Source organism: Cyclopterus lumpus, chromosome 7, assembly GCF_009769545.1.
Source record: "Cyclopterus lumpus isolate fCycLum1 chromosome 7, fCycLum1.pri, whole genome shotgun sequence".
In the NCBI taxonomy this organism is placed as follows: Eukaryota; Metazoa; Chordata; class Actinopteri; order Perciformes; family Cyclopteridae; genus Cyclopterus; species Cyclopterus lumpus.
This window is the reverse complement of record NC_046972.1, coordinates 11551423-11579241: the sequence shown is the minus strand read 5'-3', so window position 1 is coordinate 11579241 and position 27819 is coordinate 11551423. Positions and strand designations below refer to the sequence as shown.

The 27819-nt window shown below is 42.1% G+C and overlaps 4 protein-coding genes across 10 annotated transcripts; 2 read left to right on the top strand and 2 right to left on the bottom strand.

The window, feature by feature from the left end:
- Positions 1-162: 162 nt before the first annotated feature.
- Positions 163-7570, top strand: LOC117733785 (solute carrier family 2, facilitated glucose transporter member 5-like). Of its 7 annotated transcripts, XM_034537669.1 has the most exons (12): positions 163-440; positions 2032-2151; positions 2312-2410; positions 2518-2678; positions 2763-2887; positions 2967-3119; positions 3197-3510; positions 3725-3835; positions 3922-4023; positions 5010-5085; positions 5305-5432; positions 7110-7570. In XM_034537669.1, the coding sequence occupies exons 2-12, from the start codon at positions 2107-2109 to the stop codon at positions 7332-7334; spliced, it is 1539 nt and encodes a 512-aa protein (XP_034393560.1). In that variant the 5' UTR covers positions 163-440; positions 2032-2106; the 3' UTR covers positions 7335-7570. The 7 variants fall into 7 exon arrangements, with proteins under 7 accessions (XP_034393560.1, XP_034393564.1, XP_034393561.1 ...); XM_034537670.1 differs by lacking the exon at positions 163-440 and having other exon boundaries at positions 1370-2151; XM_034537673.1 differs by lacking the exons at positions 2032-2151; positions 2312-2410 and having other exon boundaries at positions 2627-2678; positions 7110-7390.
- A 4-nt stretch (positions 7571-7574) lies between these two features.
- Positions 7575-12002, bottom strand: LOC117733784 (carbonic anhydrase 6-like). Its single transcript, XM_034537668.1, has 10 exons — positions 11736-12002; positions 11064-11243; positions 10491-10639; positions 10245-10340; positions 9306-9372; positions 9074-9231; positions 8785-8911; positions 8576-8659; positions 8462-8494; positions 7575-8369 (listed from the first exon to the last, which is right to left on the bottom strand). Exons 1-10 carry the CDS (start codon positions 11824-11826, stop codon positions 7735-7737), a joined length of 1620 nt encoding a protein of 539 aa, XP_034393559.1. The 5' UTR covers positions 11827-12002; the 3' UTR covers positions 7575-7734.
- A 4948-nt stretch (positions 12003-16950) lies between these two features.
- On the bottom strand, positions 16951-19020 carry LOC117734147 (nuclear factor 7, ovary-like). The gene has a single exon (XM_034538273.1). The coding sequence runs from the start codon at positions 18876-18878 to the stop codon at positions 17520-17522; it is 1359 nt and encodes a 452-aa protein (XP_034394164.1). The 5' UTR covers positions 18879-19020; the 3' UTR covers positions 16951-17519.
- A 4097-nt stretch (positions 19021-23117) lies between these two features.
- On the top strand, positions 23118-27441 carry LOC117734158 (carbonic anhydrase 6-like). Its single transcript, XM_034538301.1, has 10 exons — positions 23118-23308; positions 23800-23979; positions 24404-24552; positions 24703-24798; positions 25643-25709; positions 25784-25941; positions 26105-26231; positions 26357-26440; positions 26522-26554; positions 26647-27441. The coding sequence occupies exons 1-10, from the start codon at positions 23218-23220 to the stop codon at positions 27279-27281; spliced, it is 1620 nt and encodes a 539-aa protein (XP_034394192.1). The 5' UTR covers positions 23118-23217; the 3' UTR covers positions 27282-27441.
- The last annotated feature ends 378 nt before the right edge of the window (positions 27442-27819 follow it).

Sequence of the window (27819 nt, the reverse complement as noted above, 5' to 3'; positions counted from 1 at the left end):
GTGTCATGGAAAACTTCAGAAACTCTCGATTCACCAAGCCAGAGGTTACTGGTAATAATAATTAGGCTGTAAAATATTAATGTCACGCCGGAGCACTAATGAAAGAACCCAAATGCACGACCCGAGGCAGAGAGTAAAGTTCACAAGGATTCCTTTATTGATAAAGGTAATATTGCAACAGGATAGAGTCTCTGGAGAAGGACCGCCGAAGGTTCTCCCGATGTAACTGGGGAGGGACTGAGGCCGGTCGGCAAGGCTCTGACCCGCTGTGGTGAGAGCAGCTGTCTCACTCAGGGGAGAGTAGAATCGTCAACGTAAACAGTCCAGGGTCATTCACAGGAGGGCAGTCAAACTCGGCAGAGGTACAGGCAGGGATCGGGCTTACTCGGAAACGAAGGGACGTCGGAATCAGAACAGGATATCAGGCAGGAAAACCGCTGGTAAGTTGACTCACAGGTGAAGAAAAACGAACTGGCAACGAGACAAGTGAAGCACAGAGTATATATACACACTGGGAGGGGAGTTAACGAGACACAGGTGAAACACATCAGGGCAGGGAGAGGTAATCACATATGAGGAAGTAAAGACAGCAGACATGACACAGGAGGATGATTTCAAAGTAAAACAGGAAGTGACAAGACAACAAAAAGCACTACCGTCTAGTGACGGTTGTGACAATTAAAGTGACACAGTGGAACTAAACTTTGCACCTTAGACATGTCTTTCTTCTTCTTTTCTGAATGTTGAGCTCCTCCAACCGTTAACTGATAATATTGCAACCACTTCACATAATCAACTTTTACTTGGCCCATTACTGTGGTTTAAAAGAATAGGATATAATAACGGTTCTTTTCCATGTTGCTGGCAGACGTCGCTGTTAAACTGTTAGAAGCACAATTTAGATGCAGAAAAGTCTGTTGGATCTAAGTATTCTAAGTATTTAAAACAAATCAAACCGCTCTCTTGTTTATTAGTTTACTGAATGGATATATAAATAAGTGACTTTCCAAAAAAAGTTGACTTTCGTTCTGACAGCTCATCCTGCTTAACACTTAACCTTTTGTCATATTTCTTTCTCAGCATAAATAGTTCTAACCTTTATTTATTCCTATATACCTCAAGCATTAATTACACACAGTGTTGTGTGTAGCCACAGGAACTGAACCCAAACAACTTTGGAAAAAGGCAACTTTATTGCTCACTCCAAGAATAATTCCAATCAGAAGAATCAAAAAGACAGACTCACACACTTGATCTATAGTGATCATAACAAGACGAACTGACAAAGGGGAATGACACGAATGGGGTTTCAATACACAGGGCTGGTGCAGCTGATTAGACAGGAGGAAACAATCAGGGACATGGCAGACAATCACAGGGACAGGAAGTGCAGGGAAACAGAGGACACGAGAGACGGGGACTTAAATAAAACAGGAAACACGACACATAACTACAGATCCTGACACACAGACCCATTTTATTAGCCTAGTTCCAGCTTTAAGAGCAAACAGCCTCAGCTCCAGAGATAAGAGCCATTGCACATGACAAATTGAAGGCAAAGTAAACATAGAGATTTGCAGGTGTGCTATTCTTTTCATAGAAAATGAATCTATTCAGTAACCAGTGTTAGATGACCTGTCTTTACCGTGAGAATAGATACTTTCTCATATTGTTCAAGGATCAACACTGATGTTGTGATCTTAGCATTGTGTCGTCATTCTGGTATAACATCTATCCTGTAATCCAGCCTGCAGGTGGGTAAGCAATACAGAAACTCATGTCTTTATCATTTTGATGATAACATAACTCCATAATGACAGCTGGAGATGTCATCAATTGAACCAAATTAGTTGAGGGTGCAGTGCAATAAAAGCATCAGATACTAACATTCAGCCTATAGGGCAGGATCAAATATCTTGAATGTATTGAATCCCAAACTTCCTGAACCTGAGGGCACAGTCAGCAACGTGAACACGATAACTGTAGCCAAGCCGTAAACTGCTGCTCCGCTCTCTGATCTGGTGTCCAAAGGGCAGACAGAATGCAGTGGTGCCGTAAGAACAAAGTGTGCTCTTGTTATTGCTGAAAGAGAGTCCAAACACAACCATGGCGGAAAACGAGGAGTCGGGAAAGCCTGTGGAGAGGAGAGGGGTGAGTGACACACCAGGTGTGATTATCACCACCATCACATCACAGGTTGTTTTGATTGTTCTGTGACGAAAATGCTGTGTAAAAATGTGGTGTAATCACGATGGGTGATGTTTGTGTTGTAAAAAGAGGCTTTACATAGTGCAATAATGTCCCCCGACAGCAATTAACAGTGGTGCTGGTGTTGGCAACGCTCATATCTGCATTTGGCTCATCATTCCAGTATGGTTATAATGTGGCTGTGATCAACTCTCCATCACCGGTAACCCAAGCAAAGAAACACAAGCTTTACTGTAACATGCAGTGATATAGAGTCCAGTGTCACTCGTATGTTGATGTGTTTCCATCAGTGTTGTCCTGCTCTCTCAGTTCATGCAGCAGTTCTATAACACCACCTACATGGAGCGTTACGGCCGACCGATGGAGGAGAACTTCCTAACTCTGCTGTGGTCTCTCTCTGTGTCCATGTACCCGCTAGGAGGCTTCTTTGGCTCCTTGATGGTGGCCCCTCTGGTCAACAAACTAGGGAGGTAATAGGTCACATGTATCATGCACGATAAGAGGTGTCTACTTGTTGGTCTAACATGACTTTAACTGCATCTACCCTGCGACAGGAAGGGCACCCTCCTCTTCAACAACATCTTCTCAATCGCGCCCGCTGTGATGATGGGAGTCAGTGAGATTGCCAGGTCGTATGAGATCATCATTGTGGCTAGGTTTATAGTGGGCATCTGTGCAGGTCAGATATACTGTTCAAGTGATCAGGATTTATACATATCATAAGTCATTTTAATGTATCCTAAGTTCTTTGTCTGCAGGTCTCTCATCAAACGTGGTTCCCATGTATCTGGGAGAACTTGCTCCCAAAAACCTGAGGGGAGCCCTTGGCATCATCCCACAGCTCTTCATCACCATTGGCATCCTTAGTGCACAAGTGCTGGGCATGAGACACATCCTGGGCAACACCACAGGTAAATGATTGGCTTCCTTCTTCGTTAGTTGTTGAAGCTGATTTGAGGAGTCTCAGGACCGTGCCTTGTGTATCCAGGTTGGACCCTCATGCTGGGTGTGACCGGTATCCCCGCCCTGATAGAGCTCCTGCTGCTGCCCTTCTTCCCAGAGAGCCCCAGGTACATGCTCATCCAAAGAGGAGATGAGGAGACAGCAAAGAAAGTGCTACAGCGTCTGCGTGGCATGGAAGACGTAAATGCAGAGCTTTCGGAGATACGTCTGGAGGGCCAGTCGGAGAGGGCCGAGGGACACCTGTCGGTGCTCAGCCTGCTGTCCCAGCGCTCCCTTCGCTGGCAGCTGGTCTCCATCATCGTCATGAACATGGGCCAGCAGCTGTCGGGGGTCAATGCGGTGAGCCTGGCATGTTGTCCTCGTTCCTGACCCACTGATGACCGCACTACCTCTGTTACAGATTAAACATATCAGGATGTATTGTTTAAACAACAATTTCCTCTGTAATGTATTTTCAGCTACACTACTGTTGCATCCTCCTTCTTGTGTTTTAACTCTGTTCTTCAACTCTGAGCTAATTATTTAGTTATAATGCATTTCTATCCCTCGTCAGATCTACTACTATGCAGATAGCATATATGCCAGTGCAGGAGTCCAGCAGAATGATATCCAGTACGTCACTGTGGGAACAGGTGCAGTGAATGTCTTCATGACCATAGCTGCTGTAAGTACCCTGTTGATATCTACCCTCTGTTGTTTGATCATATCAGCAGGAGACAATAGCGCTGAACAGGGAGTTTGTTTCACCAGGTCTTCATCGTGGAGGCCTCGGGACGGCGGCTGCTCCTCCTCTGTGGGTTTGGGATCTGCTGTGTAGCCTGTGTGCTGCTCACTGTCGCACTCATCTTCCAGGTACCATGTGAAAGCTTCTGTGTGTCTCACACCCTCAACATGTTCCTCTGCTTTCCTCTAGTGGTTCAGTATCTAAACATAATCTGCTGTTTTATGTCAAGAGTGTCTCAAACCAGTTATGTAGTTACGACAGGCCCCAGTGCACGATATTATGACTGGCTCTAGTTACTTACTGCATCGTCAACCTTATAACATCATATCCATTCAATTTGGGTTTGATTACATTTAAGGCTGATCTTTGGCCGATGTAAGGGGTCAATATTTGCTCGGTTTTCAGGTATTTTTGTATATAGTTTTTAAGTTTCCGAGCCGTAATTACAACTTGGATGTTGACATTAACATTATTTACAAGTGGGAAAACTATAACTATGATATCTCTGACATAACATGAACAAGGCATAAGGGTATATAAGGTGAGGAGCTGATGAGATGTGAGGTCCTGGGACAGGGATGTCGTATGTGTACAGATTGTAAAGCCCTCTGAGGCAAATTTGTAATTTGTGATATTGGGCTATATAAAATAAACTGAATTGAATTGAATGAGGGTTAAAAAGGTGTATGTGGAGATCTGATGATGGTAAAAGAAAACCTGGCCTTTAAATAACAAAACAACAGGAAATGCGTCACTGTACAACAATTTTGATTGGACGGTAATCTTAATACTTTTTACATGTTGTAGTTGGTCTGGGAAATAAATGTGATGACATGAAAATAAATGTGATGACATGACACAAAAACAGAGTGGCCCACCACTAAAGTATGAGAAAACACCGGTCATTAGACAATCACAATACCAGTGTTGTCCCCCCTGTAACCCTGTAATCTCACCTGGATCCAAGATCTTCAGACAGACATTACGTTCAACAGGCCAGTGGGTTTGAATCCTCACACAGTGCAGCCAGAACAGAGATGTTGTTATGTGTGTGTTCCTGTTTGAAAGCATCAGCATGTCAGGGTAATGATAACTACAGCTTTTATGTTGACAGGACAGCGTGACATGGATGCCCTACATAAGCATCTCCTGTGTCATCATCTACGTCATAGGACACGCCATAGGACCCAGTGAGTCTGACCCCGCTAGTGGTTATTTACACCTACACTAATGACAACAGGGTGCTCCATTAGCCAAAGTGTTGTTTGGATGAGCCTAGACATGTAATGATACATGTTGCAAATCTCCACTCAGTCGTCTGAGACATGAACATCTTCACTGTGACCCTGAGGAGTAATGATGTGTCTCAAGTGTTTTGGTTGTTGGTTAACCACATCTGGTCTCTTTAGGTCCCATTCCTTATGTGGTGACTACTGAGATGTTCAGGCAGTCGGCCAGGCCTGCTGCCTTCATGGTCGCAGGCTCCGTCCACTGGCTCTCCAACTTCACAGTTGGCCTCGTCTTCCCCTTCCTAGAGGTCAGTTACATTATTTCTAAGAACTCTTACATTGGGGGAATGAAAGATTTATTATTTTGAAATAGATTAGTTAGATGTTTTTTTAAGTGTGAACAACAAGGCAATCCAAGCAATATCCTGACATGATCATTTATATCTTGTTTTGTATTACTTATGTATGTCTTGTATGTCTGTCTTACAATGTGCAGACTTTTAATTTAACCCAATGAAATAAGGAGGGGGGGGGGGGAGAAAACAGGACCTCCAATGTTGTAATGGGCAGAGCTTAGGACCAAGAGAGAAGTATAGTTTAGGATTTAGGAAGAAGCCCTTAAAGCAAAGGATGCCATTTGCTATATTTGCCCTCGAAAAGGCTCCATCACGGTTCCTTTTTTGTTTTTGTGAAATAGTCAGTCGCAATCTTGAAAAAAAGAATGCTCTTATTTGACCTTAAATGTAAACTATTAAAAACTAATAAATTAAATGAATATTTTTATAAATTCCTTTGGTATTTTTGTCATACACATGCATTGATAACTGCTGCGAATATGTACATTGATGTCAAAAGTCAAGTTTCTATTCCATAGTATGACAAAACTTTATCATATATGCTAGTCCAGGCACAACATCTGTCACGCCTAACAAACTGAGCACATCTGGAGCCGAGCTAGCCGTCGTGCCTTTAAACAGTCAAAGAGGCAGCAAGTCACAACAGCACGAACTTACGCCACTGGGTACACTGCTCTCAGACACTAAATAGTCTCACTCATAACCCTAATTTGTAATTTTTATGTTTGTTTTTAGTAAGTATTAAACTAAAAAGATATTACATTTTGTATTAATATGACAATATGACAATAAGTTTTATGGTGCAAATTGGCCAATGTTGCTCCCGCCAGGCGAGTCTGCTGAGCTAACTGTGTTCCCTAATATTTAATGTACAGTCATATTGTTTAACTATTCCTTGAAAATTATAATAGACATTACTGAATAGGCCATGCAATATAAGTCGTTTTATCAACAAAGTAAATATAAACGGCGCCAATCCAAGTCTCATATCCAAACTTGAAAGGCTCTACACAAAGAATTTCACATCATTACACTTGCGTATATTTAGATTTGCTTTTCAGTGTTCCAGTGTGTTTTGCTCATTGTTACAACACTTATAATGGACCTTCACTGTGCAGAATGACGTCTCTGCAGAGTTTGACGCTCGAAGGCATTTTTCACATTTATCTTGTGAAGTTTCTCGACACTCACCTCAAATCTCATTTTAGCCCTTGGACGTACAAGTATAATTTTGTGACACAACTAGTTGACAGGCCAATCTTAGTCTAATACTCAAGTGTGATGTTCTTTTAGAAGAAGTAGCATTCATCCCTGTTTATTAGGAACACTTTCATCAGTGTCCTTTCCAAAGGACTGAATGGTGAAATCTCAGAGATAAACACAACCCTTATGCTTGTGGCATGTTTATTTCATATCAAGACGTCATCTTCAAACAAAAACCACGAAGGAATTTGTTTGAGTTACTGAAACCAAAAAAGAACATTCCAACAAAAGTAGCATGCAAATCCCACTTCCCCTCACCCTGGATGCTGTTTATGTCCAACCAACTGTTCCTGGCTAACATATTTGCAAGGTTTCATCTTGAGGACACACTGATCACATTCCCTATCTCTCTCCTTCTCCCCTCAGAGAGGTCTGGGCTCCTACAGCTTTATCATTTTTTCCTTCATCTGTTTGGTCACGCTGATCTACATCTGGCTGGTGGTCCCTGAGACAAAGAACAAAACCTTCCTGGAGATATGCCAGATGTTCGCCAAGAGGAACAAAGTGGAGATCCAACTGGGTGATGGGGATCTGCCGCTGAAAGAGAGCAAAGAAAGCCTGGAGGATGCAGGAAGGGTCACGGCCTTCTGAAGGAAAATGAGAGCATTCAGAGGAGAGGAAGTCTTCACTCTGGGGAGGATGGTAATGGACTGGAAATATCTTATTTTAGCCTCTATTTTCTATTTCACAAGGACTCTTTACATAATCGCTTTGTGTATTGTTTGTCTGTGTGGCTATAAGATCTTAAATATAGTGAAACTTGATGTGTGCACTAAACGCAGCCTCATAGAGGTGTGAATGGGTCATTGTGTCAATAAACAAACCAAGAAATCCCTTGTAAGCCTTTATTGAACTGTAAATATATGAATACAATACATGGCAAGACATTTTATCCTTCATGAAAGACATTTTAAATATCCCACCATCAGCAGTGAAATGTTGTTTTATTGCAACCTTTTAGAACGCATGCGAACAGAACCAGCTGATCCATTCAGGGGCATCTGTAGTCGCTGTCTAGCTGCACCCCTCCAAACAGATTGAGTTTGGTTGTTCCCCAGCTGAACACATTTCCCACCATGGTGCTGTTTCTCTCACATGACATCTGGTCCCGGATATCTGCTGTGGACAGCACATAGTCCCACACGTTGACATCAGTCATCTTACCCACAAAGGCGTCTGCGTTGGAGATGCCCAGTAGTCCATCCTGGTCTTTGCCCAGAATGAACACACCGCCGGGGCTGATTGTGTAACCGCTTTTCAGATAGCGCTGCTCCCCCACCATGCCGTTGATCCACAGGTCTGCGCCGCCGGTGTGGGACGACCAGGTGACGCAGAAGTTGGCCCAGTCGTGGAACTTGAAGTTGTGCGGCAGGTTGACAAACTCATTGCCAATCCAGAGGCCGACCTCTTTGGCATCCTTGTCGTCACCGATGGAGATCAGCAGCTCGTTGTCGTTGCCGTTACTGGCGTAAGAGATGACGGTGTGGACCCCGTCGAGCTGAGGCAGGACATGCATGCAGACAGTGAAGGAGTCAAGCTCCATGGGATGGCTGAGGCGGGCCAAAGCATAACTTCCAGAGTTTTTCTCCTGGAAGTCGAGCACCAGAGGAAACAGACCGCGAGGTTCTGATGAAAACAGAATCAGACGTCTACCTTTAATCATCCACGGTCAAGAATCACAGTTGGATCTCAAATGAAAATTAAACTGAGGGACTCACCATATCTGGTAGGTCTTGAGTTACGAAGTCCACCTTCAGAGCATAGATTGAAAGAGAGTAAAAACACACACTTTCATTTACATCTCGTCATGTTTATCAGTTTGTACGACTAACCTGAATGCATATGCTTTCCAAGAGACGTTATCAGACCCTCGATCTTCAGGAGCTTGGATTCAATCTCATCTTGCCGACAAAATGCTGAAAAGAAAGAGGTGGATGAAAAAGGAGGAGGATCAGACACGGGCCTTATTGCCCAAGTCAATGCTGAGGAATACATGATATCACCCTATTGTGTAATCACACTGCAGCGACAAGCTACATACTTCCTTTCCCGAGGCGAGGCAAGAAAGAAGACTCCACCACACGGCTGTTGAGAGGCTGAGCCATGCGGTAGTCATTCCACAGGGTCTTGTTGTCCATGTCCATCAGTGTACTCTCCAGTTTCCTGATCTGAACTCAACAGACAAGAAGAGTAAACTCTGACATTGCATAATGTAAAAAAATAAAAGGCAAAATAGTTTTAATTTTTTCGTCAGCTGTAATAATACAATCACAGACCTTTTTTTCAAAATGTTGACATTTTTTAAAGAAAGGGCTTCCTGTCTGCTGTACCTGGTTATGTGAGAGAGTGATGGGAGTATCAAACACAGTCCAGAGGATGCTCTCGTAGCAGGGCGGCGTGGTGAGGGAGCCCTGATATCTAAAGAAATGGTTGAGGTTCTCGGGGAGCATGGAGCGCACATCAATGCTCGAGATGTTCATGGACTGACCTGTCAGGATCACATTAAATCACATCAGACCTCAAACCTCAAAGGTCGCTTAATTCACATGTGCAGTAACTCACCTGCATACTTGATTTTGTCCAGATTGGAGATGAAATCACTGTAGTAGGTGTTCTCAAAATGCCCGTCCTGAAAGTAAACCAAAGCTGAAGCTTAAATGTTCACTTCAAACAGAAAGCACAAGTGTGTGTGTGTGTAAGTATGTGTAAAGGCATAGAAACGAGGTATGATTGTTCTGGTTTATTATAACTTGAGCCTTGTTGTTTTTGTTGGGTTGGCCATTGTATCTATATATATATATATATATATATATATATATATATATATATTGATAATATTGTATACACAAAAGTAATTTGTAAGATCTGGGAATGCAGCAACATCACACAAGTCAGAAAGGGCAAGAAACATCGGAAAGTTTGTAAACGAGGCAAAAGTTTTGAGGTCGAATGAAGTGCCCATAAAAGGCCCATCTCATTGTCTGACCGCTGGTGCTTTATTGCCCCATTCTTTTGAGTGACGTCCCCAGATGTATTTAACTGGAATCCCCTTTCAAACTTCCACATCAGTGGATCTGAATCATTTGTTGCCAAATGAGTGTGTCCAAAGAGCACTAAGACTCAGCCACTCGGTGCGGGGGATGCCAGCGGTGGTGTTGCTGCAGCGATGACCTCTGAGAGCCGCTGACTGTCTGAGACCCAGAGCATTCCTCTGCAAACAAGCTCATGCCGACATGTTGAAACTCAGTCAATACGTCGACATGTAAATTAACACTGAATAGCGCCGTTAGCGCAGCAGGATGACTGACACAAAGTATCATACACTTCAAAGGGCATAATACCTTTTCATTACAAATACTTTTTATTGTAAGCTTTATTGTAGCTGAACTGGATAAAGTATCAGAGGTAGTCTTGGCATCCTGTATATATGCTGAAAGCCTTTGTGGTCAGACAAAGCAGATAATAGAGGAAAGGGAACAGAAGTATTTGTGGCGTACGTACATCATAGAAAAAGGCGAGTACTGCCAGCCCGTCGGTCTTATCTCTGGCTTCAGTAAAGCTCTTGTACTTGTCAGAATTGTAGTGGACAACATGGAGCTGGAAGACAAGATGGAAATGCAGAATAGTTTAGGTGCCAACATATGACCAATGACCTACTTTGCAAATGGAAAAAGTGTTAAATAATAGTGTTATAACTTTAAATAAAGAACAAGCAAATGAATGAGGTAGCAAAGACAATTTTTTAACCTCTGCCATGTAACGGGTGCCGTCAAGGGTGTGCTCTGCTCCACTGGCCTCCAGGTCCCAGCCTCCCCAGTGCAGGTGCATCTGGACAGCTGTGTATTTTCCTGGGAGGCCCTTAATGATCGCCATAGTGGGAGGCAGGTCAATTTGAACTGATGAAGACATAAAGATATTCAGATTATGTAGTTTATTAAAATCCAAAACATAAAAGAGGCAGTTTACAAATCACAAATACTGTTCATAACTGCTATAGTAAATGTATGTCCTTCTTTCCAAGCGACCATTGGTCTGTTAGAGTTCTGTAATGCAGCACAGTGAATGTAGCGTGGCTCTCACAGTGAACATAAGGTCTGCAACAATTTACGTCAAACTAGTATAATTTAGTAGAAAAAGTTAATCATGTGAAGTAATTCGGTGCAGACTTTTCAAATCAACATCATGCAGCAATATTGGAGCATATGCAGACTATAGATTCACTGGAATGGATTGCACAATTTGGTCAGCATTCACATAACTGTTGGTTAACATTAGTTGTAGTTAATATTGAGTTTGAGTCATTAATGCATTTTCTCTTACCGGTGTGCCCGTTATTGGACATGAGAAAATTCCCTTTTTGAGCATCATATCCGTTGAGCTCCAGCTGCAGCATGTCTGGGTTGTGCCGCACGCTGCGCCGCTGGATGTCTATTGGAGACTGCTTCTTTCCTCCACAATCAGGGTACTTGGTTGGCCAGTGCATCTGGTCCAGCGCTCCCTCTGTGGGAAAAAAAATCAAACCCCAGAGACTATTATGACATCATTATTATTTAGGGAGAGAGCTGTCAAACTATATGTGCCCTTGTTCGTGAGTGTGGAACCTGTTCCCACGTGTCGTTGGTTTTACAAGCACACACAGGACTTGTTCAACTGGATATACTGTGTATTTGCCAGTATTCACTCCCTAATTATTTAGTAGCCTACTGCTGCGCTGTAACCAGCCTTGATAACCTGACAGCGGCTATAAGGTATTTGGCCAATTCAGCGCGCGTCACCAACCAGCGGTCAAGTGCCTCGAGTGAATGTTGAAGAGAAGAAACAACTTGGCAGCTTCTTATACAGAATAAATAGTCACAGGACAGGTTGTCACGCGCCTTCACACGCACCAAACACTTTAAATCTAATATAACTCTGTCACGTTTGGTGTATAGGTGCAACAAATGAAATGATACAAAATAAAAATACAACATTTTGATATTAAAAAACACCCACCTGTGTATGTCCAGTGTATTCCATCATGAGGAATCCCAGCACTGTCAACTGAGATCAAAACAGCGGAGACCAACACAGAGAAGAAGTTCATCGCTGCGCCTCTGATCCTTCACAAGGGACTCTAACACATCCAAGAGGGGTTCTCTCTGTATTTAAACTGCGAGTGGAGGGAGGTGTTGAAATCTCCGTTGAAGACGCCCATGCAGAGATCAGCCCAGCAGCCTAAAAGTGACAGGAAAGGATTTTCTCATCTTCTGTTTGTTAATATTGGAGGGCTGAGTTAAAATGTTATTCCTCAGTGTGAAACAACTGTTTGTTGTCTGCAGCGTTTCATATCTTCATTTTACTTATAATAACGTTGTCACATTCTTAAAAACTTTCTGCTGACCAACTTTTCACTTGAGTCCACAGGAAAGCTAATAATGCCACTTTCACTTAAAGTCGCAAGTCATTCTGAAAAAAAAAAACACAACAACATGAGAGCTGATGAGTAATAGAATAGTATAAGTAACAACTGTTCATGCAAACAAGTTTCAACATGTCCAATACCTCTCCACCTTATGCTTAAAGAGCTGTTCAACTCAAGATAAACTGTTATTTTTTTCTTTCTTTGCTCATTTACTTTAATGCCGTGAATTGGATGAGAAGATCATTCTTGTATCCATCCTTTAAATATCTTCGGCCAGCAGCAGGTTAGCTTAGCTTAACATAAACACGTATTATACACATCAACAAAAGAAAGTGTAAAAAGACAAGTTGACGCTAAACTTGTTCTTCTTTGGACAGAGCCAGGCTGGCGGTTTCCCTGTGTAGCTTCATATTTACAGTATTGTGGTATTGAGCTTCTGATCTAATTTTCAGCAGGAACGTGAATAAAGGTATTTCCCATAAAGAAGAACAATTTGGCTTAAAATTAGAATTAGGATTGAACCCCTCCCACCCTGGACACAACCTGTTCGAGTCCCTCCCCTCTGGTAGGAGGCTGCGGTCCATCAGGACAAAGACCTCCCGCCACACCAAAAGTGTTTTCCCGTCGGCAGTCGGGCTCATCAATGGAGCCCGGGTCCCCCACTGACTGACTCTCTCACCCCCAGGACTACCTCCTCTTCTTCCTCCTTCTTCTCTCTTCCTACATCCCCCTCCTTCTTCTTCCTCTCTCCTCCTCCACACACATGCCACTTTAACTTAAACACACGTCACATGTAACATACACTTTAACTTAAACACACATGTCACTTGAAACACACCTAAACACTTTAACTTATTTGTTGTCTGAGCACTTTATCTTTATCTTATACTTAATACATTGCACTGTTGCTGTCGCGTTGATTGTTGTTTGTCATGTCTAATGTTGCACCTTCCGCCAAAAGAAATTCCTCGTTTGTGTAAACATTCCTGGCAATAAACGGTTTCTGATTCTGATTCTGATTCTGATTCTGAACTTTGTGTATGAATGGAATTCGGCGTGGGCACTCAAATAAAGTCCAAGGTTAACATAGTTTTGAATCATTTAGTCGAGTAAAGTCTTCCTAAATGTATTAATACAAATCTACTGTGAATGTCACGAATTCCCCGTCTTATTAGTTGTTTTCATTCTGTTTTCTGGTTTAATTAACTTGTCATTTCAGACCCGGTCATTCACACCTGCTCGTCCTTCATTCCCTTCACCTGGTTCTCACGCCCATCTCACCTGCAGTCCATTCCCTCGTTAGTCACTCACTACAATGTGTGTGTTTATGTCTGCTTGTGTTGCAAAATTCCGGGAATATTCAAAGTTGGAAACTTTCCACGGGAATTAACGGGAATAAAACAGGGATAAAATGAACATGGCTTCAGTTTACCAAGTAATCAATATGCTAGGTAATGACAAACAGTGTTGGGAAGGTTCACTTTATACATGAACTAGTTTAGTTCATAGTTCACATATTTTAAAATGAACTAGTTCAGTTCATAGTTCATAATTCAAAATGTTGAACTAAGTTCACAGCTCCAAAAAATGAACTAGTTCAGTTATTTTTTTCAATATGTTGAGAGCTATAATGGAAATCTCTATCTGTCTGCAATACCGCTCTTGGCTTCTACGCAACTTGGCGCTCTCACACTTGGCAGGCATAGGGCAGAAACGTTCAGACAACACTGATGACCAAGACGTTCAAAAACGTTTATGTATCTGTCAGACAATGTTCCCAACCAGATGCATTCAGGGTCCAGCTGAGCTAGGCGTGCATAGTCTGGTTCTCAACTACATTTAAGTTCCCTGTTGTATGCTTTTGCAAATAAACTTCTTTTTTTTTTTAATTCCCAAAATTCCCGAGACAACATTCCCGTGGAAACTTTCCGGAAATTTACCGGAAACATTCCGCCCCTTTGCAACCCTAATTGCAAATGATCTAAAGATTCATTCACATCCTTCCTCTCTGCACTGGAGTTAAAGCCTCTTGGCAACTGGCATTTGATTAATGCCAGTTGTTTTCCTGTTTGTCTATCGATGCGTACGGGCTGATTAAAAACTATTTTAAACCAGCCCAGATGGTGAAAACAGAGCTGACCATAAAGTGTGAGGTGAGAGGAGAGTGTTTTCAACTCGCATAAAGTTTAAGATCATTAAGAAGCTACAGGTTTGATGCCCCCTCGGCACTCAGCTTGCATACACTGGCACAGAAATGAACCGAAGCCGTCCTCTTCCTCAGTAAATCACTAGGTTTATCTTTTCCTTGAGGACAATAACAGTTTTTATAGTCTTGGTGTGATGGTGTGATTGTACTGGCCGAGAGAAAGCCTAGTAATTTAAAGCCCACATATGGTGAGCTTGACATATTTTATTTATATGTACAGTGTCCTGTGCTGAGCTTGGTGAAAAGGAGACAAAAACAAACAAACAAAAGAAAAGCTGCATTCTGTGTCCAGAAAGTTAATAAAACTAGATTTCTTTGTACTGCTCACATACGGGATCAAATTTACAAAAGGTGAGCGATCAAACTCCCTCCAGTAGCTACGACGCCTCATCACAGGGATCCTGAATTTGACCTTTAAAGTGGCCTCTTGCCTTTTTGTGAGTCAGATGAGAATTTATTACACTGAAGGACACTTTTTTCAATTTCTCCCATTAACCTGAAACAAGAACTCATTACTTAATAAGTTAGTTTTGATGATGTGTGATGGCAATACGGTGAACAGTCCGATTCAAACCATATGACTCAAGGTGGGTACTTCCATCAACCATGAGAAGAAGTCACTGTTTGACACTCAACAGTGAGATGGGAGGAAACTGTGTTGAGTGAGTATTTTAAAGGAAAGATCAATATAACAGAACACATCAAATCAACCAACACAATACATATCACATCTAAAGAAAATGTGTCTGTGCTGTTACATTTTTGTAATTCTGCTTTGACACAATTTCCTTGCACAGTGTTGGTCCCATCGGTCCTGGCAACAAAATGACCTGGATGGATTGGATTTAAATGAATACAGTTTGCATCTTATGTGTCATATGGCTTTCAAGGTGCATCTGAAACTGTGAGTAATATTGCTTAATTTAAGTGATAAACAATTAACATTGTAATTTTTCTTCTGTCTCTGGCAATATTGAGAATTGTCTTGGAATTTCTTTGCCGACATTAACTATCACCAATAAAATCATGCTGACAGACAACTGGGGAAGTTGTGTTATTGATTGCAGCAAAGCAGCTCTCCCTCTGGCGTGGCTTCTTTCCCTCCCAGGCTGCCTGACATCAGAAAGGGCATGTGCTTTAGTTATGGGAAAATACTTTAAATTGACTGAAAGCAACATGCTACATATCAGCAAATCTGTTATCCTTCCTCTCATCCTGGTGCAGCTTTCTAATGTTGACCAACAGATTAGCAGAGTGACAGTGCTGCTGCCGGCATCCCTTTCACAAGTAGATGGTACGTTAGGATTAGAAATAGCCTTTCACACGGGCAGAGACCACAGGTGACAGGCTGGAGGCAAATTCAGCAAAGACAAATATGACTTAATGTGTGAAATGTTGGTAAGAAAGGTGGAAGTGAAAGTGACAAGAAATCAGACGGTCAAGATATTCTCCAGACACATTTCTGAGGTGGTCCTGCTTTTCTCCCAGGAAGACATGAAAATGGCAACAAGTTCTCATTCAACTCACCAGTCTCTGCAGCATGGAGGTCAATAACAGAGCAGCGTGGACTGGTGACATCATGAGAATGACATGTCTCACAGTCATAGGTGGGATAAGTCGCTGAGTGTCAGCCCCGTCAACTCACTGCAAAACGCCATTCATATATTTGGTGCAATAGCGGTTGTTCTCCTGTACAGACTTGGACTAGAAAGGACTGTGGGTAATATATACATAGTGGCATATTTCTTAATATGCCAGGTGTGTTGGAACCAGTGTATTTGTTTATTTTGTGAATAGCTGCACTGAAGCGGAAGTGAGCTAATAGTAAATATATACGGAGTAACTGGAAGTGATGTTCAGGAAGTTCCATTTGCCCATGAACTCACAGAGAGAATCTGAGGGTACATCCCAAGTCTCTTGGCTGGGGTTGAATAGTAGAATAATAGACATAAAAGACAGTAAATACCACACACTGTTTATAAATACCACACACTGTGTATAAATACTCAATGCAGTTTGTTTAACAGGTAACAGACCACATAGAAAACATGTCCACTCTGACAGTGATGATAACTGTGTCTTTATTATTATAAAGTTTAACACCATTTTTATTAGAATGTTTGCTAAAAACTGTCCGGACCAGAAAACCACTCCATTCAACTGATCAAGGGTGAATGGGTTAGTGTGACGGCCCCTGCCTGTCACACCGTACGAGAGTCGTTTTGCCATCCATTTATCCCTGTGTCCCTGAAGGTGTCACAGGAATGTGGGTGTGGCCGATTATTGGATGCAGAGCACCTGGGCCTCTTACCTGGCTAACTGAGCCGGATCATTTTCAGGATAAGATTACACAAGTCAGGCTTTTCTGTTCCACGAAGCAAGTTTGGCAAAATCAACACAGCAACACATCCATAAACTTGAACCTGCTCCAGCGCAGGCTAACTTAAGTTAGCTGGATAAGCTTGCAGCTCCCTTCCTCAGAGATCCCATTGATGAAGGAGTGATATTAGTTAGATTAACGTTTTATAGGGAGAGAGTTCTTCCAGATCAATTCTTATTCGTTAAAATCATTTATCAAGAAAAACAATCTACACATTTGCTCCAATTTGAGGACATTTATTTGGCATTCTTTACAATATTATGATATTTATAATGAATTAACAGATTAATTGATAATATAAACAGCATTTATTTGCAACACAATCTTAAAGTAATTTCCATTTTATTACAAATTTGTGCTTTTCTATTTTGAACTCAATATTGAAGAAATATAAACATCATAAAGCAACTGAGTTTGTTCATAAGATAAAACTAATAATATAAAATATGTCAACAGTCAGGTGGTAAATAACAGGGTAAAATGATACAAATTAAAGAGTTTTTTAAATTGAATTTTAAATAAAAGGAAACCTAAACTTGTTGCTCATTCTTAAAAATAAAAAATGAAATGAAATGATCACAACAAATCTACTCATCAGAGTTCTTTAAGCATATTTAGATAAAAAAACATGTTATTTGCTCAGACCTTATGTTCCTTTGACATAGATTCCTGCATTTATTTTCATGTTTTATCAAATTGAAGAACTAACTGGAATAGTCTGAAATTAACAACAACAAAAAACCTCCATGATAAAAAATCATGATAAATCACTTTGACCTCACCGGAACATCACAGAGAAATATCAGTTTGACAGATTTTGATATCAGCAGTTTTAGCATCACAAGCCTCTCCAATATGAAAATATGGGAAGAGTTTCTCAGTGAAAGTGTCTGTGTGAGTGTAGATGTGAGTCATGTCTTCGGGGTCGTAGAAGGACACCACCCCCCTGTCATAGTCCAGCTGGACTCTGATCCTCTGGAGACTCTTCTCCACTCTGACAGTCTCACCAACAACATCAATGTATTCTCCACTGAGATTTGAGAAACACCAGAGTCCATCTTCTGGGGAAGTAGGTATCTCTCCCTTCCTGTGAACTGACTCTTTAACCAAACCTACATACCAGAAAGGATGGTCTCCCACCTCCACCTCCCAGCTGTGTTTCCCTGAGCTGAAGCCCTCAGACCCCAGAACATCTGCATACTTAGTGGATCTCTCTGGATTGTCAGGAAGCTGCTGCTTTGTGTCTCCACGTCTCACACTGGTCAGATCATCAGACAGATGGAGAATGGGGTTTGCAGTGTTTGGGTCCAGAATGACAGGACTGAAGTGGACCATGTCCTTCATCTTCTCCCAGACTCTGAAGGACAGGTTGCCCAGGTGTTTGGCCACATCTATCAGCGCTCCTGAGACCAGCTGTGGATCTGACAGTGTGCTCTGGACTCTGGTTCTGGTCTGAGTGGGTTTATAACTGCTGAGGAATGACACGTTGTGTTTCTGCAGGTCTTCTTCAACAGCAGAGATGCTGTCTGACAGAGAGGAGATCTGCTCCTGAATCATCTCCATCTCTCTGCTGATAGTCTTCCCCTTCTGCTCCTCTTCCTCCCAGAGAGCTGCCAGTCTGGACTCCTCTTCCTCTTTCAGGAACTGGTGGAGCTTGTTGAACTGTGCTCTGATCTGCCTCTCTGTGGACAACAGCTGCTTGTTGGAGTGTTGAATCACTTCCTTGTATGTTTCCTCCACTTGTTTGTGTTTGTCCCTCTTGTCCTGCAGAGACTCTAAGTCAGATCTCAGCTGGTCCTTCAGGTCACTGACTGCTTGTTCTATAGGAACCACCTTGTGACTCTGGTGGAGAGGACACACAGCTTTCTCCTCTTTCTCCTTCTCTTGTTCCGTCTCAGGTGAAGCATTATTATGTCTCTCAGCAAAGGAATCAGTCAGTTCCTTCAGTGCAAAATTCACATTTAGATCTTGTTTTGAGGATTTTCTTTTACAAATGGGACATTTGTTGTTTTCAGCTTGTTTCCAGAATTGTTTCAGGCAGCTTGAACAGAAGCTGTGGTTGCAGCTCAGAGACACAGGATCTCTGAAAGTCTCTGAACAAACGTGGCAGTTCAGGAAACTTTCGAGAATCACTATTTTCTCAGCCATTTACTCTGATATGTGAATATCTATAAACAGCAAGACTAAATTACAGATTACAATCCTTCGGGTTGTATGTTTATAGGAGAGATACTTCACCCTGTAATGGCGTCTTTCAGCTCCGTTCAGCAACGCAGAAATCAGCTTTCTGTTTCACTTTCTATTCTTTTACGTAAATAACTGACATTCCACGTTATTACCAGCTGGTGGTGCTATTTAGTTTATGATCGGATTTTACAGCAACTGTCCTCAAGAAGTGCCTGAGAATTGTTACTTAACTTTAATAAGATATATATAATACATGCATTGAGATTTGAAACGAATGTTTGACCACAGAAACACCTTGATGGATATTTTAAATGTTTCAGTATTTAGTTCAACGGATTTGCTAATGTATCACATTAAAGCAAAAGATCTGTAAATAAATACAAAATTGTGATAAAGAAGAAAGATTTTTCAAATTAAACACAATGAGCTGATACAACCATACTGTTCTATGTGGGGGGTAAATGAGTCTCCTTTATTCATCCTACATAACAAAGTGTTTCTGGACGTTTTAAATCCTTACAATGTGCCAACACCTGATAGATCCTGATTCTGTATGAGTGATCAGCGCTGACGTCATGGTAGAGGGCGGTTCTGTGTGCAGCAGCTACATATAAACCTCAAGAACAGTCCTTCTCTGGTCTCTTGAGGTCGGGGAGAGCTCTGCTGCCTTCCCGTCGGCTGTTTACAGATGAAGCTTGGCTGAGATCAGCCGGAGTCAATATGCGTTCTTGTCTGTACTTATCAATACCAAGTATGCTAAGTACAGACTTGTGTACTTTGGGAGTTTGGACTTGAGAGTTTGGACTTGGGAGTTTGGACTTGGGAGTCCAGACTCCAGAGGACGGGAGGACGCAGGACGGTCTTTCTGCAATTGGAACAGCAGCTGACTTGATGACGTCATTACGTCAGCTGTTCTTGCTCATAAGTTTACTCCAATTATTCACTGTTTTCCTTTCAAATATAATGTGTTTTTATTTTGTGTGTGTGTGTGTGTACGTGTGTGTGTGTGTGTGTGTGTGTGTGTGTGTGTGTGTGTGTGTGTGTGTGTGCGTGCGTGTGTGTGTGTATCTATATATATATTTGCCCAGTTATGTAGTTACACAGGCCCCACCCATTGCACGATATTGTGACTGGCTCTTACTTACTGCATCTTCAAACTTATAACATCATATCCATTAAATTTGGGTTTGATTACATTTAAGGCTGATCTTTGGCCGATGTAAGGGATCAATATTTGCTCGGTTTTCACGTATTTTTGTGCCAAACTGTATATAGTTTTTAGGTTCCTGAGCCATAATTATAACTTGGATGTTGACATTAACATTATTTACAAGTGGGAAACCTATATGACAACTCTGATATAACATGAACAAGGCATAAGGGTATATAAGGTGAGGAGCTGATGGAGGAATTGGTTAAAAAGTGTATGTGGAGATCTGGGGGTGGTAAAAGAAAACCTGGCCTTTAAATAACAAAACAACAGGAAATGCGTCACTGTACTACAATTTTGATTGGACGGTAATCTTAATACTTTTTACATGTTGTAGTTGGTCTGGGAAATAAATGTGATGACATGAAAATAAATGTGATGACATGACACAAAAACAGAGTGGCCCACCACTAAAGTATGAGAAAACACCGGTCATTAGACAATCACAATACCAGTGTTGTCCCCCCTGTAACCCTGTAATCTCACCTGGATCCAAGATCTTCAGACAGACATTACGTTCAACAGCCCAGTGGGTTTGAATCCTCACACAGTGCAGCCAGAACAGAGATGTTGTTATGTGTGTGTTCCTGTTTGAAAGCATCAGCATGTCAGGGTAATGATAACTACAGCTTTTGTTTTATGTTGACAGGACAGCCCTACATAAGCATCTCCTGTGTCATCATCTACGTCATAGGACACGCCATAGGACCCAGTGAGTCTGACCCCGCTAGTGGTTATTTACACCTACACTAATGACAACAGGGTGCTCCATTAGCCAAAGTGTTGTTTGGCAATGATACATGTTGTAAATCTGTCATCAGTCATCTGAGACATGAACATCTTCACTGTGACCCTGAAGAGTAAAAATGTGTTGTGTGTTTTGGTTGTGCTACAGGAGCAATTTGGGGAGACAGTGAAGACCCATGGACACTTCGACATGGGCTAGCGGAGCCAGGGATCAAACCCTGGCTCCGCTAGCCCAGGACGACCCTGCTTACCCCTGAGGCACATGTTGCATGCATATATATTTCCACTGACTGCAAGTCAATCATCCATCCATCCATCCATCCATCCATTTTCAATACCGCTTATCCTCATTAGGGTCGCAGGGACGCTGGAGCCTATCCCAGCTGACATAGGGCGAAGGCAGGGGACACCCTGGACAGGCCGCCAGTCCATCGAGGGCACATGTAGGGACATACAACCATTCACTCTCACATTCACACCTATGGGCAATTTAGACTGTGGGAGGAAGCCGGAGAGCCCGGAGAGAACCCACGCTGCCACGGGGTGAACATGCAAACTCCACACAGAAGGACCGCTCCGACCGGGAATTGAACCCACGGCCCTCTTGTTGTGAGGCGACAGTGCTAGCCACTACACCACCGTGCAGCCATATGGTTGTTTAATATTTAGACCATTCACACCAGCTTGCAACCTTTATTCTTCAGAGAATTATACAGTATGTCCTAAAAAATGTCATTGCCACTGTGAAGCTGCACTGATGTAAAACTAATGTGCTCCAGTGGAGCTTCTCAGAGACTCAGTGTTTGTACTGGGCAACCTCCGAATATGTCAAACTGTGTGAGCAGGGCGTTCCTCGAAAGAGACGATATGCTTAATGGACCATGCTTAATGAAAGGCAAATAAAGACTTAAGCCCTGCCAATTCTATTCTGTCTATTCAATGCTGTTCAAGTCCTGATCCTGACGGCTCAACCAACAACCACTATGTTTTCATACATGTACAATAACTTGAGTTACCATCAATAACAATATAACACAACTTCCCCAGTTGTCTGAGTCAGCATGATTTCATTGGTGATAGTTAATGTCGGCAAATAAATTCCAAGACAATTTTCTATATCCCCAGAGACAGAAGAAAAATTACAATGTTAATTGTTTATCACTTAAATTAAGCAATATTACGCACAGTTTTAGATGCACCTTGAAAGCCATATGACTGTCACATAAGATGCAAACTGTATTCATTTAAATCCAATCCATCCAGGTCATTTTGTTGCCAGGACCGATGGGACCAACACTGTGCAAGGAAATTGTGTCAAAGCAGAATTACAAAAAACGTCTGAAAAATATTATGTGTAAAAAATAGTGACAACAGATTTGAATTTGGATGTTGTTAACGACAACATTTACAAAAAGATACCGATGTCATGCAGTTGAAAGAAATGACGACAGACAACATTTACATTGAGCTGTTTAAATGCAAATAAACATGTAACAGCACAGACACATTTTCTTTAGATGTGATATTTATTGTGTTGGTTGATTTGATGTGTTCTGTTATATTGATCTTTCCTTTAAAATACTCACTCATTTAATCAATGTCAACAAGGTTTCCTCCCATCTCACTGTTGAGTGTCAAACAGTGACTTCTTCTCATGGTTCTTCCCACATAACCCTCTTCTGTCAGACCATTACCTAATAACTTTTGAGTTTATACTACCCGAGTGTACACCGTTAGTCAAAGGTTTCTACACCAGATGCCTACCTGACAGCACTGTAGCTAAATTTAGCTCAATACCACAATACTGTAAATATGAAGCTAGAGTTAGCTTATTATCCTATTATTTATCATCAGCTCTCGTGTTGTTTTTTTATCAGAAGCCATCAGGGTTTTTCAGAATGACTTGCGAGAAAGAAAGTGAAAAGTTGGTCAGTAGAAAGTTTTTAAGAATGTGACAACGTTATTATAAGTAAAATGAAGATATGAAACGAAAGGCTAAATTCAAATATGAGACTATAACCGTTGTCCTCAAAGACAAAGGTAATTGATTTATTTGGAGTATTAACGTTATTAAACGTAGTTTAACTCTGTACAATGAGTAGAATAAGCTGCAGACAACAAACAGTTGTTTCACACTGAGGAATAACATTTTAACTCAGCCCTCCAATATTAACAAACAGAAGATAAGACAATCCTTTCCTGTCACTTTTGGGCTGCTGGGCTGATCTCTGCATGGGCGTCTTCAACGGAGATTTCAACACCTCCCTCCACTCGCAGTTTAAATACAGAGAGAACCCCTCTTGGATGTGTTAGAGTCCCTTGTGAAGGATCAGAGGCGCAGCGATGAACTTCTTCTCTGTGTTGGTCTCCGCTGTTTTGGTCTCAGTTGACAGTGCTGGGATTCCTCATGATGGAATACACTGGACATACACAGGTGGGTGTTTTTTAATATCAAAATGTTGTATTTTTATTTTGTATCATTTCATTTGTTGCACCTATACACCAAACGTGACAGAGTTATATTAGATTTAAAGTGTTTGGTGCGTGTGAAGGCGCGTGACAACCTGTCCTGTGACTATTTATTCTGTATAAGAAGCTGCCAAGTTGTTTCTTCTCTTCAACATTCACTCGAGGCACTTGACCGCTGGTTGGTGACGCGCGCTGAATTGGCCAAATACCTTATAGCCGCTGTCAGGTTATCAAGGCTGGTTACAGCGCAGCAGTAGGCTACTAAATAATTAGGGAGTGAATACTGGCAAATACACAGTATATCCAGTTGAACAAGTCCTGTGTGTGCTTGTAAAACCAACGACACGTGGGAACAGGTTCCACACTCACGAACAAGGGCACATATAGTTTGACAGCTCTCTCCCTAAATAATAATGATGTCATAATAGTCTCTGGGGTTTGATTTTTTTCCCACAGAGGGAGCGCTGGACCAGATGCACTGGCCAACCAAGTACCCTGATTGTGGAGGAAAGAAGCAGTCTCCAATAGACATCCAGCGGCGCAGCGTGCGGCACAACCCAGACATGCTGCAGCTGGAGCTCAACGGATATGATGCTCAAAAAGGGAATTTTCTCATGTCCAATAACGGGCACACCGGTAAGAGAAAATGCATTAATGACTCAAACTCAATATTAACTACAACTAATGTTAACCAACAGTTATGTGAATGCTGACCAAATTGTGCAATCCATTCCAGTGAATCTATAGTCTGCATATGCTCCAATATTGCTGCATGATGTTGATTTGAAAAGTCTGCACCGAATTACTTCACATGATTAACTTTTTCTACTAAATTATACTAGTTTGACGTAAATTGTTGCAGACCTTATGTTCACTGTGAGAGCCACGCTACATTCACTGTGCTGCATTACAGAACTCTAACAGACCAATGGTCGCTTGGAAAGAAGGACATACATTTACTATAGCAGTTATGAACAGTATTTGTGATTTGTAAACTGCCTCTTTTGTGTTTTGGATTTTAATAAACTACATAATCTGAATATCTTTATGTCTCCATCAGTTCAAATTAATCTGCCTCCCACTATGGCGATCATTAAGGGCCTCCCAGGAAAATACACAGCTGTCCAGATGCACCTGCACTGGGGAGGCTGGGACCTGGAGGCCAGTGGAGCAGAGCACACCCTTGACGGCACCCGTTACATGGCAGAGGTTAAAAAATTGTCTTTGCTACCTCATTCATTTGCTTGTTCTTTATTTAAAGTTATAACACTATTATTTAACACTTTTTCCATTTGCAAAGTAGGTCATTGGTCATATGTTGGCACCTAAACTATTCTGCATTTCCATCTTGTCTTCCAGCTCCATGTTGTCCACTACAATTCTGACAAGTACAAGAGCTTTACTGAAGCCAGAGATAAGACCGACGGGCTGGCAGTACTCGCCTTTTTCTATGATGTACGTACGCCACAAATACTTCTGTTCCCTTTCCTCTATTATCTGCTTTGTCTGACCACAAAGGCTTTCAGCATATATACAGGATGCCAAGACTACCTCTGATACTTTATCCAGTTCAGCTACAATAAAGCTTACAATAAAAAGTATTTGTAATGAAAAGGTATTATGCCCTTTGAAGTGTATGATACTTTGTGTCAGTCATCCTGCTGCGCTAACGGCGCTATTCAGTGTTAATTTACATGTCGACGTATTGACTGAGTTTCAACATGTCGGCATGAGCTTGTTTGCAGAGGAATGCTCTGGGTCTCAGACAGTCAGCGGCTCTCAGAGGTCATCGCTGCAGCAACACCACCGCTGGCATCCCCCGCACCGAGTGGCTGAGTCTTAGTGCTCTTTGGACACACTCATTTGGCAACAAATGATTCAGATCCACTGATGTGGAAGTTTGAAAGGGGATTCCAGTTAAATACATCTGGGGACGTCACTCAAAAGAATGGGGCAATAAAGCACCAGCGGTCAGACAATGAGATGGGCCTTTTATGGGCACTCCATTCGACCTCAAAACTTTTGCCTCGTTTACAAACTTTCCGATGTTTCTTGCCCATTCTGACTTGTGTGATGTTGCTGCATTCCCAGATCTTACAAATTACTTTTGTGTATACAATATTATCAATATATATATATATAGATACAATGGCCAACCCAACAAAAACAACAAGGCTCAAATTATAATAAACCAGAACAATCATACCTCGTTTCTATGCCTTTACACATACTTACACACACACACTTGTGCTTTCTGTTTGAAGTGAACATTTAAGCTTCAGCTTTGGTTTACTTTCAGGACGGGCATTTTGAGAACACCTACTACAGTGATTTCATCTCCAATCTGGACAAAATCAAGTATGCAGGTGAGTTACTGCACATGTGAATTAAGCGACCTTTGAGGTTTGAGGTCTGATGTGATTTAATGTGATCCTGACAGGTCAGTCCATGAACATCTCGAGCATTGATGTGCGCTCCATGCTCCCCGAGAACCTCAACCATTTCTTTAGATATCAGGGCTCCCTCACCACGCCGCCCTGCTACGAGAGCATCCTCTGGACTGTGTTTGATACTCCCATCACTCTCTCACATAACCAGGTACAGCAGACAGGAAGCCCTTTCTTTAAAAAATGTCAACATTTTGAAAAAAGAAGTCTGTGATTGTATTATTACAGCTGACGAAAAAATTAAAACTATTTTGCCTTTTATTTTTTTACATTATGCAATGTCAGAGTTTACTCTTCTTGTCTGTTGAGTTCAGATCAGGAAACTGGAGAGTACACTGATGGACATGAACAACAAGACCCTGTGGAATGACTACCGCATGGCTCAGCCTCTCAACAGCCGTGTGGTGGAGTCTTCTTTCTTGCCTCGCCTCGGGAAAGGAAGTATGTAGCTTGTCGCTGCAGTGTGATTACACAATAGGGTGATATCATGTATTCCTCAGAATTGACTTGGGCAATAAGGCCCGTGTCTGATCCTCCTCCTTTTTCATCCACCTCTTTCTTTTCAGCATTTTGTCGGCAAGATGAGATTGAATCCAAGCTCCTGAAGATCGAGGGTCTGATAACGTCTCTTGGAAAGCATATGCATTCAGGTTAGTCGTACAAACTGATAACAATGACGAGATGTAAATGAAAGTGCGTGTTTTTACTCTCTTTCAATCTATGCTCTGAAGGTGGACTTCGTAACTCAAGACCTACCAGATATGGTGAGTCCCTCAGTTTAATTTTCATTTGAGATCCAACTGTGATTCTTGACCGTGGATGATTAAAGGTAGACGTCTGATTCTGTTTTCATCAGAACCTCGCGGTCTGTTTCCTCTGGTGCTCGACTTCCAGGAGAAAAACTCTGGAAGTTATGCTTTGGCCCGCCTCAGCCATCCCATGGAGCTTGACTCCTTCACTGTCTGCATGCATGTCCTGCCTCAGCTCGACGGGGTCCACACCGTCATCTCTTACGCCAGTAACGGCAACGACAACGAGCTGCTGATCTCCATCGGTGATGACAAGGATGCCAAAGAGGTCGGCCTCTGGATTGGCAATGAGTTTGTCAACCTGCCGCACAACTTCAAGTTCCACGACTGGGCCAACTTCTGCGTCACCTGGTCGTCCCACACCGGCGGCGCAGACCTGTGGATCAACGGCATGGTGGGGGAGCAGCGCTATCTGAAAAGCGGTTACACAATCAGCCCCGGCGGTGTGTTCATTCTGGGCAAAGACCAGGATGGACTACTGGGCATCTCCAACGCAGACGCCTTTGTGGGTAAGATGACTGATGTCAACGTGTGGGACTATGTGCTGTCCACAGCAGATATCCGGGACCAGATGTCATGTGAGAGAAACAGCACCATGGTGGGAAATGTGTTCAGCTGGGGAACAACCAAACTCAATCTGTTTGGAGGGGTGCAGCTAGACAGCGACTACAGATGCCCCTGAATGGATCAGCTGGTTCTGTTCGCATGCGTTCTAAAAGGTTGCAATAAAACAACATTTCACTGCTGATGGTGGGATATTTAAAATGTCTTTCATGAAGGATAAAATGTCTTGCCATGTATTGTATTCATATATTTACAGTTCAATAAAGGCTTACAAGGGATTTTTTGGTTTGTTTATTGACACAATGACCCATTCACACCTCTATGAGGCTGCGTTTAGTGCACACATCAAGTTTCACTATATTTAAGATCTTATAGCCACACAGACAAACAATACACAAAGCGATTATGTAAAGAGTCCTTGTGAAATAGAAAATAGAGGCTAAAATAAGATATTTCCAGTCCATTACAATCCTCCCCAGAGTGAAGACTTCCTCTCCTCTGAATGCTCTCATTTTCCTTCAGAAGGCCGTGACCCTTCCTGCATCCTCCAGGCTTTCTTTGCTCTCTTTCAGCGGCAGATCCCCATCACCCAGTTGGATCTCCACTTTGTTCCTCTTGGCGAACATCTGGCATATCTCCAGGAAGGTTTTGTTCTT